Consider the following 14,323-nt stretch of genomic DNA (forward strand, 5'->3'; position numbering starts at 1 on the left):
ATAACCAGGAGTATGACCAACTCCTGCTGCAGTATCAATCCAGGTCCCAATAATCCAGTATTCCATCTCCTATAAAACAATGATCAGGAATGCTGAACTTCAATTTAGCCATTCCCATCACGCTGCCCCACATACTGTATCACTATTAGCTTCTCAGTCTCTGCAGAATACATAAGATCAACTAACATTTATCTAGTGTATACAACCAATGTAAACTCAACAGGAGGGAAAACACATGAAGTCCCCATATAGGACTGAATGAATCGGGTTTTCTCCTTCAGTCGAATAGTTCCTCAAATTCCAAAGTGTTACAAGTTGACATGGAAGTAGGTTGTTGTACTGCCAGATACTTACATGCAGTCAGTGGCTGGATTAGGAACGTAGTTTCCATATACTTTATCCCTCATAGCTGTGCAGACTGTATTATTTCGGTCTGTGGGTAATAATGTGCCTGGCTTGGTAACAAGTCCAAGGTTATGAAACAGAGTGTTCCTTTGTTCTATGCCATCTTCCAGAAAGAAACAGTGTCCCAGTGTGTCATAGCCAATTGTGTTCTTTATCTGTATAGAAAAAAAAGTCAGCTAGATTAACCACTTAAGGACCAAGCCCATTTTCACCTTAAGGACCAGAGCATTTTTTTTGCACATCTGACCACATACTTTTACCTTTCATTCTGATTCCGAGACAGTTTTTTTCATGACATATTCTACTTTATGTTAGTGGTAAATCAATATTTGGTGAAAAATTCCCAAATTTGATGAAAAATGTGATTTTTTTTTTTTTTTTTTTTTTTTACTTTGAAGCTCTCTGCTTATAAGGAAAATGGACATCCCAAAAAATTATATATTGTTTCACATATACAATATGTCTACTTTATGTTTGCATCATAAAGTTGACAAGTTTTTACTTTTGGAAGACATCAGAGGGCTTCAAAGTTCAGCAGCAATTTTCCACATTTTTACAAAATTTTCAACATCGGAATTTTTCAGAGACCAGTTCAGTTTGAAGTGGATTTGAAGGGTCTTCATATTAGAAATACCCCACAAATGACCCCATTATAAAAACTACACCCCCCAAAGTATTCAAAATGACATTCAGTAAGTGTATTAACCCTCTAGGTGTTTCACAGGAATAGCAGCAAATTCAAAATCTTCACTTTTTACACTCACGTGTTCTTGTAGATCCTGTTTTTGAAATTTTACAAAAGGGTAAAAGGAGAGAAATACCCCCAAAATTTGTAACCCAATGTCTCTCGAGGAAGGAAATACCTCATATGTGGATGTAAAGTGCTCTGTGAGTGCAGTAGAGGGCTCAGAACTACAATGGGATTTTGGAGAGTGAAATTTACTGAAATGGTTTTTGGGGGGCATGTCACATTTAGGAAGCCCCTATGGTGCCAGAACAGAAAAAAAAAAAAAAATGGCACGCTATTTGAAAAACTACACCCCTCAAGGAACATAACAATGGGTACAGTGAACCTTAACACCCCACAGGTATTTGGCGACTTTTCGGTAAAGTCGGATGTGTAAATTCTATTTTTTTTTTTCACTAAAATGCAGTCCCCCCCCCCCCAAATTTACCATTTATACAAGAGGTAATAGAAGAAATGGGGGGGGGGGCATTTTCTTCTATTACCTTTTGTAGAAATGGTATATTTTGGGGGGAAAACAGCATTTTAGTGAGAAAATAAATAATTTAATTTACACATCCGACTTTACCAAAAAGTCGCCAAACACCTAGGGGGTGTTAAGGTTCACAGTACCCCTTGTTACATTCATTGAGGGGTGTAGTTTCCCAAATAGTGTGCCATGTGTTTTTTTTTTTTTACTGTTCTGGCACCATAGGGGCTTCCTAAATGGAACATGCCCCCCAAAAACTATTTCAGCAAAAAAAAAAAAAAATTAATAAAAAAAAAAAACACACACATGCCACACTATTTTGGAAACTACACCCCTCAAGGAACGTAACAAGGGGTACAAGTGTTTGACAAATTTCTGCTAAAGTTGGACATGAAAATGAAAAATTTGATTTTTTTTTCCACTAAAATGCTGGTGTTGCCCCTTGTGAAAATGGAAACATTTGGGGTAATAGGAAAAAAGCCGCCCCAAAATTTGAATCCTTATTTCAACTGAGTATGGAAATACCCCATATGTGGATGTAAAGAACTACAATGCTCAGAAGAGAAGGAGCGCCATTGAGCTTTTGGAGAGAGAATTGGGTTGGAATAGAAGTCGGGGGCCATGTGCATTTACAAAGCCCCCTTGGTGCCAGAACAGTGGACAACCCCCGCCCCCCTCCCCCACGTGACCCCATTTTAGAAACTACACCTCTCAGAATTTAATAAGGGCTCCAGTAAGCATTTACACCCCCACTGGTGTTTGACAGATCTTTGGAACAGTGGGCAGTGCAAATGATAAAATGTTTATTTTCATTGACCACTGTTCCAAAAATCTGTCAGACACCTGTGGGGCATAAATGCTCACTGTACCCCTTATTCCATTATAATAGGGGTGTATATTCCAAAATGGGGTCACATGTGTGTGTGTGTGGGGGGGGGGGGGTTGTCCACTGTTCTGGTACCATGGGGGCTTTGTAAACACACATGGCCTTCAATTTCGGACACATTCTCTCTCCAAAAGCCCAATGGCGCTCCTTCTCTTCTGAGCATTGTAGTGTGCCCGCAGAGCACTTTACATCCACATATGGAGTATTTCCATACTAAGAAAAGACCCCCCCCCCCCCAAATTTGTAGCCCCATTTGCTCTATTTCCCCTTGTGAAAATGAAAAATGTAGGGTAACAGTAGCATTTTAGTGAAAAAAAAAAAAATTATATATATATATATATATATATATATATATATATATATATATATATATATATATATATATATATATTTTACATTTTCACATCTAACTTTAATGAAAATTAGTCAAACACCTGTGGGGTGTTAAGGCTCACTATACCCCTTATTATGTTCCATGAGGAGTGTAGTTTCGAAGATGGGGTCACATGTGGGTATTTATTATTTTGCGTTTATGTGAGAACCGCTGTAAAATCTGCCAACCTTGCGCAAATAACCAATTTATGCCTAAAATGTAAATGGTGCGCTCTCACTTCTGAGCCATGTTGTGCGCCCGCAGAGCATTTTACGTCCACATATGGGGTATTTCCTTACTCTCCCCCCCCCCCCCCCCCCCTTTTACAGCTTGTGAAAATTAAAAGTATAAGGCAACACCAGCATGTTAGTGTAAAAAATACATATATTTTTTACACTAACATGCTGGTGTAGACCCCAACTTTACCTTTACATAAGGGGTAAAAGGAGAAAAAGCCCCCCAAAATTTGTAACGCAATTTCTCCAGAGTATGGAAATACCGCATATGTGGCACTAAATGGTTGCCTTGAAATACGACAGGGCTCCAAAGAGAGAGAGCGCCATGCGCATTTGAGGCCTAAATTGGGGATTTGCATCTGCCACCAAAATACCTTACAGCAGTGTTTCCCAAACTGTGTCTCCACCCTGTTTGGAAAACAAGGGTATATGTAGTGTTTTACTTTTTAGTTTGTGCAGGTGTAGTGTAGTGTTTTGAGGGTACATTCACACGGGCGGGGTTTACAGCGAGTTGTAGCAGTGTGCCTCCAGCTGTTGCTAAAATACAACTCCCAGCATGCCCTTCGGCTGTCAGAGCATGCTGGGAGTTGTAGTTATGCAACAGCTGGAGGCACACTTTTTCATAGAAAAAATGTGCCCCCAGCTGTTGCATAACTACAACCCCCAGCATGAACAGACTACCAAAGGGCATGCTGGGAGTGCTAGTTGGAACTCCAGCTGTTGCAAAACTACAACCCCCAGCATGAACAGACTACCAAAGGGCATGCTGGGAGTGCTAGTTGGAACTCCAGCTGTTGCAAAACTACAACTCCCAGCATGCCCTTTGGTTGTGCATGCTGAGAGTTGTTGCTAAGCAACAGTAGGAGGTGAACAGGCCTCACCTCCTGCTTTATCCTACCGCCTGCACCGCCGAGACCGCCGCCGTTGCTGCCACTGCTTCTGCTGCTCCTGTCCGCTGTTCCTGAGGGGACCCCCATGGGGCCAGGCAAGGGTAGGAGACCCCCGCTGGCCCCCATCACTGCCCGATCACCGACCAGCAGGGTAGTGATTGGTCGGTCGATCCGGCCGCTCAATCACATGATCGTGAGGTAGCACCCGTGCTACCTCACTCCTGCTGGGTAATGGTGAATGGGGCTGTCTCGGACAGCCCCATTCACCCTTTTTTTCTGGGTCACTGGAGACCCGATTGACCCTGAATCCACATCTTCTTTCCTTTTGATCTTGGTAAAATAAAACCTTATGCCCTACAATGAAGTGGTCTTCCATACAGTGCTTCCACACTAACTATATCAACATATTTTTTTCTTTTTTAATAGAAGATCACTTTTTTTCTAATTACAACTACAGGGTTTACCGCAGAAACACAATAGGAACCTTACTAGCAGACTCATTGACTTACAGGGGACTTCTATGGTTCAGTAACCTGTACAGGGGACATAGTGCAGCAAGGGGGAAGAAGGGAGCACCTACTGTGTCCTTTATATAGGTATTTTTTTTTCCTGTAATCCTGCCTGTAATAAGGATAGTGAGAAGACTACTGAAAAGTTCTCTCTACAGAAAAGGAAGTAAGCTTATTATTGGTCTTAGTGGCCAGAATATAGAATAGAATGTGTAACCTAAAACCTAACTGCTCATTTACACCTTACAATATAGACTAATATTGGATAGACAATGGACAGAAATCTATAAATCCTGTACTATACAGTAGTTCAAAGTTAAAGTGACAATTCTGCCAGTTTCAGAGCTGAAATCTCCCAGCATTCTTTGGTGATTGAGCACCCACAAAGTGTAGTCTATAGTGTAATCTGATTTAAAGAAAAAAAAAAAAAACTGTTCCACCGCAATAATCCCCCCCCCCCCCCCACCCCACCAAGTATTGATCATACAGCCCTAATTCTTAAAAAAAAAAGGGTAGAAACCCGTAAATACCAGTTTCTCTACAAGGTCTGTTTACATTCCAAAAAATTGCTGAATGGCTTGGCAGGGGAATCAGATAGGTCTGATGTTTATCTTAGCTAAGCTTTTGCAACAGTTTCATAATTTGGCAAGTGGTAGCTAAAAATTATGTAAATAAACCATTCACAATGTTCTCTGGGGAGGCTCTCAGTTCTTTTTGGAGAAAAGTCTTTTTTTTTGTTTTTATCAACTTTGGAGAAAGGTGGTCAGCATCAAATAAGGGTATGTCACAGAAGACTCACAAAATCCATCTACTTAAAACATTTGTAGTACAAAAAATAGTTTTTATATAAAAGTTTAGAGCCTGTCCTGTTTCAAACTTTTTTTTTTTTTTTACTTTCCTTCTACAAAGATAGCATTCAGAACTTTGGGAAAGCCGTGTGATAATTCTTGTGATGCCCCCCTTACCTGCTGTCATCCAACATATTCCGTTATATTTGTTTCTAAGTATCTGATGAACAGAATTGTCTAAATCCCGACAGAAGGAGAAACTCCTGTACATACATGGCATATTGTTGGGATATGACATTCTGGCATCTGCAGTAGGTACTTACAGTATATCATATACAAGGGTACTCATATGTTGGGTCCTAAAAGTATACATACCAACAAGCCATTTGTTGCATGGACTGTGACACATCTGGAAAAGCTATGGTGAATGGAAAGGCCATCAACATACGTTCCAGGACTGTAACCTCCCATTTCATCAACATCCCCACACAGGTGAAAATGGACGGGGTAGCTGCCCATTACTTGCTGGCCCATATTCTTCAGTTCAACATTTGACAGATGAACAGCCGTGAAGTTCTGCAATATCTGCCAAAGAAAGTGTATATAGTTACATACACATGTCTAACATAACAGAACACGCAGTATAGAGCACTGTAATCAATATTTCAGGGAGCTGGAGGAAAGAACTAGACATACAAAGTTCCATTGAAGTGAACAGAGCCATGTTGTATTACCACACACAACCTGAAGACAGGGGTGGTGCTGTTTTTTGGAAGGAACTAGCTTTATGTTTCTATTCCTTGATAACCCCTTTAATAAAGATTTATATGTCAGTTAAGCTTTTCAACATTAAACCGGACCTGTCAGATTGAAAATGCAGTCCAAGCTGCAGGCAACATATAGAACAGGAGGAGCTCAGCAGATTCATATATAGTTGTATGGGAACATTTCCAGGATAACTTATTCATTTAGTCCTGTAAATCTCTGTTTATAATGGGCCAAGTAGTCATGTGGGAGGCCTTACTTAGGGATTGATCGCTTTCTCTTCATGCACACATAAAGCTGTCAACCAATGAGTAGGACCACCCACATGACTACTTAGCCCAGACTGAGCAGAGTTCTATATGAATAAATGAAAGGTTACCCTGCACATTAATTACAAAATTATGAATCAGCTTGGCTCCTTCTGCTCTATAACATTATGCATCCCAATTGGACTGAATTTTTTGGGCTAAATTTTCATGGTGAAAGGTTTCTTTTCAACCTGCATTTAAACTGTAAATTTATTCAGAATGGAGAGAACTACTATGCCTTATCTGTAATGGTCAATCCATTATTTTATAACTTATGCATGAATCTGAATAAAAGCAGTTCTGCTTTAAACATATCACTGACTCACTGGGTTCACTTATCCTTGATGTGTCCTGGATCACAATTAAAGACAAGAATCATTTTATAGAAGTGCTGCCCTGGACTTCTGTATCTTCTACAAGTGTGTTGGACTTCCTCCAAGTTTGTTCCTACTGTGACCGGTAAAATTGGGCTGAGCTAATTCTTTGGACTGTGTTCATGGCTTAAGCAATAAGCATACATACATATTTTTTTTAGATAAAAAGTTGAGTAGTTGTGTACCTACAGTACATACTATACTGATCCTGACTTCGTCCCTTTCAAGCTGTCAGATGCATGTCTGAATGAAAACATTGACTCCATCCAGGGCACATCTCCTAAAGTGATGCCATATTGAAAGGATATGCAGTCACTTCTTAATCCGTGAAAGTTTAAAAAACTGGGCTCAACTGCTTGCCCAGCCAGGTATGTAAGAGAACCACTGTGCAGAGAAAGACATCAAGGGGTGGGACACAGCACTGAATTAGTACTGCAACTATTTTTTCTCAGGATCAATGGAGGAAGTTGAGCTCTTTTCAGGCAGAAATTCGGTCTCTATTTTGGTTTATCTGTGAGACTCCCTGCTTAGAAACTGCAAGAATCCAATGTAAGGGGGGGGCAGACCGAGCGTGCAGCACGTAAGCACATGGGAGATCTCTGCTGCTATCTCACTTCATCCTGGACGGTATTATATTAGCCGCAATGTAAAAAGGATTCCTGTGTATTTTAGAGCAGCAGGAGAAAAGGCTAGAAGCAGCAGCAGTAATAGGGGTAGAACATGTGACAGCTTTTTCCTCAGTGTGGCATGACTGCTGCTGGCTCTGTGTGTATAGTGAGAGACTAAGATCCACAGGATAGGGGATAAGTAACTGATTGCTGGAAGTGAGGAGCTCATGCTGCAGATGGCATGCACTTCATTCCTTTTTATGAGAGTGACAAAAAGAGTATAGCACTTGGGCATCATCGGCGCTCCCATAGAAACAAATGGAGCATGTGCGGTCCTCAGAGAGCCGGTCTCGTAGAGTGTAGGGATTGCAACTGCTAGGACCCCCTGCGATCAGCTACTTTTTTCCTATTCTGTAGATAGAGGACAAGTTAATTTTTGCTCCTTTAACTCTATACCATCAGCTGTGTCCCCCTCTAGCAGATTATCTCTTTACAAGCTGTAGTTCTCTTTTAGCAGATTTTCAGTTTAGAACAGTGAAGTTTTATTAAATAGTAATATTTTGTATAAAGTTTAGGCTTCCGGCAGAAAGTGAGCGAAATATGTCCACACTTTCCTCGCTGATTCACTGCTCATTAAGACGCAATGGTGAAAAAATACACAGAATTTGTTATTAATTTTTTTGCGCATGAAAGAAAATTAGGTGAATCCATTCCTCCCTTTCAATCCATCCAATTTGCCATTTAGATGCCATATAGGATCAGCTCCTCCCCTCACACAAACTCCCAGGAGAAGTGGATCGCAAGATTTCCAGCTTGGTCTTCTAAAATTTAAGTAAAACCTGTTTCCCAGTAAATTATTCTAATGATCTGCACGTGCAACGTTCTATACTATCACTTTATATGTTTTGTCGGGTTGTGCGCCAGATTCTGCGCCAGAATGTGCGCCAGAATTGAAAAAAACCCGACCAATTCTGCATTTTATATGGAAAACACGAAAAAGGGGCATGTCTGACATTTTCACAAAAAAACAACATTTTTATTAAGGATTCAACAGAAAATGGATTTGTAGTGGATTTGAGCTGAGGTAAACCCGATAAAGAGCATGTGTAAAAAAAAAAAAAAATGTAGGGAAAGTGCCAAATGTAGGGAAACCTTAGTAAATACCGTGAAAAAAAAATTGCATGGAATTAAACCCCGCAAAAGAAAACTACACTCCACTCTTGGCAAATCAGGGCCACTGTGTTAGTATTTCCCAAAAGTAAAGACATCACTATTACATATGATCCATCATCATACCTTAATATGGCCTCCAAAGGTATCAAAATTAAAGAACTGGCATTGGTTGTTCCCATAACAAGTCTCCTCCATTTCTCCTTGGATGACAATGTTCCTTGTAAGGACTCCCACTTCAGCCCGCATGTCCAAACCTTCTGTGATTTCCCCCATATGGAAAAACATGGGTGTTTCTAAATTTAAAAAAATATATATAAATCCTTACACTTTCAAAAGAAGAATTATTTGCACGTGGTCAAAATTACCATACATATACATTTCTATGCCAAGAAGTCATCGTGATGACATAATCAGATCCAAGATACATCTTTGAAAGCCTGTTTAACATAGTCATTAAAAGTCTCAAAAAAATAAAACATTTGGAAGCTTCAGATACTTTAGCCTGTAATACAGACTTCTGAAGCTTAAAAAAAATACAAAACAACTAACATTTTATTAAGGTAACACACCGGAATTAGAAAACTGCACAATGATGAAATAGCACTTAGCAAGTAGAATATAGAAACTACAAAAAAAAAAAAAAAAGTTTGAAGATAAGCATAAATACTGTTTTTCCTGTTGTTCTCTTATGAGAGGTCATGGGAAATGTTATCATGTGATTTTAACATGTGACTGTCAAGACATAAGATTATACAAATTCTCTTTACCCATGCATATTTTGCTATCATGTAATGTTTCTGCTGGACTTTGTTAAGTTGCAGCATTCCACACCATTTGAATAAACCTTTAACATGCTATACAGTATCCAACCCACGGCTGTACAGCACTATTTACTCAAAGTACCAAGTATGTACTGTTTTTGTATCCCCTATCCATCTGAAAACAGGATTTAAATGGTTACAATTGTTTCAAACAACTTATACAAATATGTTAGGAATCAAGTTGCTATCAAAAGATGTGATAATTAACCAAAAAATCACTCCTTACCCCAGAAGAGGAGATCTAAAACAGGGTCACATTTCCCTGCAAACTAATTCCATCTCTAGCAGCAGAGAGACCAAGATGAAACACAAAGTATGAATGGGGATTAGCTACGCTATGGACATGAGAGAAGGAGAATGCTTGGGCTATATACCTGCAAGCTGTGAGCATGTCTGCCTTCTCCACAGGGTCAAAACTGTAACAAAAGGGCAAGTCAAGGTTTTCGTCTCATCTCTTACCACCTTTAAAGTTCTGGGTAGTTGTGCAAGTGTTCCTACTACTGTTTGCGAACAGTTATGCCACCTTAATATAATTGCCCCCCCCCCCCCCCTTTTACTTTATTCTGCAAAATTGTCATCAGCAGCAGTTTCATGCTAAGTGTATCCCCTTCCTTGCTGTGCTGCTGCTTTCCAATTTGCTTGCATAGCACCCAGTGCATCAAACCCCCCCTTCTCCCCCACATGCCATCTATACTACTGAACTGTACATCATTCCCAGCACAGTGTATTTTCTCCAGCACTATGGCATAGCAGAGAGGAGGATTTATTGGGAGTAGGTTCTGTTCTGTGATTGGCCAGAGGGAGAAAAGAAGCCCATGTGTGAATACTGTTATACAGCTGAGCTCTGGTCCCATCGCCTTAAATTTTGAGAATGAAAAAACAGCTGTGCAGAGGGAAATCTAAGAAGCTCAATAACAACAGTAAGAGACCATAAATCACTTTGTTACCACTCTGAAGGGTTAATGTAACAAACCCACGTAGGTATTTAAAATGCTTTCTAATGTACAGATACCTGATATCTTTCATTTATGTCAATAAAAGCATTTTCATTCACTGACAGGAAGCAAATATATTAAAACTGTTTAGAAATGAGTGTATTAGAAAGTTGTAAAATGCTTTTATTTATATTGTGATTAAAAAAATTAAAATAAATTCTTGAAGTGCGTCTTTAAAGTTAAACTACATAAAATATATATTTGTCTTTACGGATATAGGGACTGAGCACAGCCATGTTTATTTTACCTTTTGTTGGAACTTTTATTTTAACTTGAAATTTATTACATTCTGGACAAGACAGGAGGGTAAACTCTTCAGCTTGATACATTGAATAGTCTGTGCTGGCAACAACTATTTGATCTCCTGGCTGCCAAGTGTGCACATCATCCATGAGGTCTACCACAATCCCATCAACAGCTTCAATGCTAAATCCGGAAATGGCTTTACCTGGAAGACAGATAAACGGGAAAAAAAAGATAACAAGCGAACATACTAAATGTCACTTACAGTATATGAGAAAGTAGAAAGGTTTGTTTAGCATGTTTTCTGGTTGGACTTTTGGCTGTCATGCAGTAAAGTTATCATTTCGTTGCACGGCATGTGTACTGTAGTTTTGGCTGTAAGGCTATGTTCACGTCGGAATGTCCGCATGGAAAATCTCAGTGCGGACATTCCGCAGACGGCATAATATGCCGGTGCTAGGACAGCACGGGAATGCGCCGTCTCAGACTGATATGCATTCCGTGCGGAGTCTGCAGAAAGAATGTACAGGTTAATTCTTTCTGTGGACACCGAAAACGGAAATTCTGCTGTGTGGACAGCACAACAGAATCCCACTGAATATAATGCGACTCTGCTGCTCCGGAAACTGACCGTCCAGAAAATTATAAGTGTGGTTGCAGGTGGCATGGGCTTGCGACATTTGGAGGGCAGTTATGTTAGCTAAATGTGAATTTTTCGAAAAGTCACATGTAGTAAATACACTACCACTGCAAAATCCCTGACCAAATATGACCATATAGTTAAAGGGGTTATCCAGGAAAAAAATTTTTTTATATATCAACTGGCTCCAGAAAGTTAAACAGATTTGTAAATTACTTCTATTAAAAAATCTTGATCCTTTCAGTACTTATGAGTAGAGATGAGCAAACTTACAGTAAATTCGATTCGTTGATGATTTATCCTGCATAAATTAGTTCAGCTTTCAGGTGCTCCCGTGGGCTGGAAAAGGTGGATACAGTCCTAGGAGACTCTTTCCTAGGACTGTATCCACCTTTTCCAGCCCACCGGAGCACCTGAAAGCTGAACTAATTTATGCAGGATAAGTCATCAACTGCCGAGCCGAGAAGTTCGTGACGAATCGAATTTACTGTAAGTTCGCTCATCTCTATTTATGAGCTTCTGAAGTTTAGGTTGTTCTTTTCTGTCTAAGTAATCTCTGATGACACGTGTCTCGGGAACCGACCAGTTTAGAAGAGGTTTGCTATGGGAATTTGCTTCTAAACTGGGCGGTTCCCGAGACACGCGTCATCAGAGAGCACTTAGACAGAAAAGAACAACCTTAACTTCAGATGCTCATAAGTACTGAAATGATTAAGATTTTTTAATATAAGTAATTTGCAAATCTGTTTAACTTTCTGGAGCCAGTTGATATGTATAAAAAAAGTTTTTTCCTGGATAACCCCTTTAACCGCTTTGGAAATCTATATAAAAAGTTGTACTTTTTTTCTTGTCTGCGCCAACCCCATAACAGCAGTCGGAGACAGCCCTAATGGAACCGCACATCATTTAAGTTTGACCACACGGATGTCAGATGAGGAAAGAGGAGAACTAAGCTATGGACTGCCACACTGCCAAGTTATTTCAAGTGATGTTAATATCAAAATAATCAATACAACTTGATATTTGTGTGAGTAAAACGCAATGTGGTTCTTGTGTTTTCAAACCAGGATCTAGAAGTAACCAAGCAATTCTGTAGCCTTGCTGCAAAGCCGCACAGACCATTCTTACCAAGGTTCCATTCACTGTAGGCTTTCACAGCAAATCGCTGTCCATCCAGCGTAGTAAATACTTTCTCTGCTTCTGCCTTTCCTCGAGTGCTATGATTTTCGTAGTCTCTGGTACTTTCACTGCACGAGGTGTTACTCCCACCAACAACGCTGACGAGTGCCCAAGCTTGTCTTTATGTAGAAGAAAAAAAGTCCATTATACATAGAAACATGTGTGAGATACAGTGGTCCCTCAAGTTACAATATATTATTCCAGGACGACCATTGTATGTTGAGACCATAACTCTATGGAAATCTGGTAATTGGTTCTGAAGCCCCAAAATATTATCCAAAAATAGGAAAAAGTTAAGATTAAACAAAAATAAGCAGATAACTAATATAGATAAAACATGTCCCTACTTATAAAAGTAAGAAAGATCTGCTGGGAGCTGTAAATCACTGTCTATGTCAGTGCCTCCAGCTGTTGCAAAACTAGAGTGCCTCCAGCTGTGCCAGAGTGCCTTCAGAGTGCCTCCAGCTGTTGCAAAAGTACAACTCCCAGCATGCCCGGACAGCATTCGGCTGTCCGGGCATGCTGGGAGTTGTAGTTTTGCAAAAGCTGGAGGCACCCTCTTTGGGAAACACTGGTCTATGTAGAGGGAAGAAGCTTCTTCAGGGTCCTGTACAGTACACACAGTGTCCTAAAAAAGTAAAATGGAGTCACTCTCATCTGATGTCCAAAGGAGCAGCTAACTCTGGCACAGGTAAAGTGTACAGAACATGTAATAGATCCCTGTATTGTAGGGGGCGCTACCAGACACCAGGGGTTTTACCAGTGAAATGTCCATTCTGATTGGTCGGTTCTTCCAGCCCTTGACACGTTTCGCAGATTCCATAGCATTGTATGTTGAGTCTGGTTTCATGTTACAATGGTCCAGAAATGACCATTGTATGTTGAAACTATTGTATGTTGAGGCCATTGTAAGTTGAGGGATCACTGTATACACAAAGCATAGTCTAATGAAATAGAAATCCACTCCTGCTGCTCAGATAAGTAGCTGCACCAATGCATGGCACGTACCTTTAACAATCTATAAAAATAGATTAGCCACAGAGGATGGAAAGCTGCAATATTAGAGAGAGACTACAGTTTATGAAGGACAGGTTATCTACAGTATACAGCTGATCTACACTATGTGGTCAATCATCACTGAAAAGGCTAATTTTGGATTATAGGACCTAGATATGACAAAGGGTATAGAGAATACCAAATGCTATTTCCTATGCCTTCAGATTATGAGAGCCAAACTTCAGCTAAGAGTGCATGGAGATCTTGTGAAGCATTAGGTAGATAAACTGTAAGGCTATGGGTATATATGTAGACGTTTTTAACCTTAAACCCCCCCCCAAAAAAAATAAAAAATTTCTGTCACTGATTTCCATTGAACGTGACAATAAAACGTGAATACATTTTAGAAACCAAAGAGATATCCAGCACAGTGGAGTGCAGACAGGAAACTTTATTGAAGGTACATGGACAGCACAGGTAAAACCAACACGTTTCGGATCAAGCAGGACCCTTAGTCATGGCATAGCATATTCACAAAAAAGGACATGTTTAAATAGAAGCATAAGTGGTCGCGTGTATGTGACCTCACATACACGTGACCACTTATGCTTCTATTTAAACATGTCCTTTTTGTGAATATGCTATGCCATGACTAAGGGTCCTGATTGATCCGAAATGCGTTGGTTTTACCTGTGCTGTCCATGTACCTTCAATAAAAGTTTCCTGTCTGCACTCCACCGTGCTGAATATCTCTTTGGTTTCTATTGCTGTTTGGACTGGAGGCACTGCCGGTTAGTCCGTGCGCAGGTGTGGGAAGCACAGCAGATGTGAGCCGTCTTACCCAACTTTTGTGAATACATTTTACAGCTGAAACAAACACGGACATTTAAAAAGTGGAAGGCAATTTCCTTTTATGTGGC

General features: G+C 40.0%; 1 protein-coding gene across 1 annotated transcript in view; it reads right to left on the minus strand.

Annotated features, from left to right (window-relative positions):
• The window catches only part of CEMIP2 (cell migration inducing hyaluronidase 2), a 104,569-nt gene that overhangs the window by 45,063 nt on the left and 45,183 nt on the right, over positions 1-14,323 (minus strand). The window contains exons 5-9 of the mRNA XM_056523087.1: positions 12,357-12,526; positions 10,593-10,793; positions 8,653-8,822; positions 5,677-5,886; positions 355-560 (exon numbers count right to left, since the gene is read on the minus strand). Coding sequence (XP_056379062.1) covers positions 355-560; positions 5,677-5,886; positions 8,653-8,822; positions 10,593-10,793; positions 12,357-12,526 — 957 coding nt within the window. The remainder of the gene's footprint in view (positions 1-354; positions 561-5,676; positions 5,887-8,652; positions 8,823-10,592; positions 10,794-12,356; positions 12,527-14,323) is intronic.

This window comes from Hyla sarda, chromosome 1 (genome assembly GCF_029499605.1).
Source record: "Hyla sarda isolate aHylSar1 chromosome 1, aHylSar1.hap1, whole genome shotgun sequence".
NCBI lineage: Eukaryota > Metazoa > Chordata > Amphibia > Anura > Hylidae > Hyla > Hyla sarda.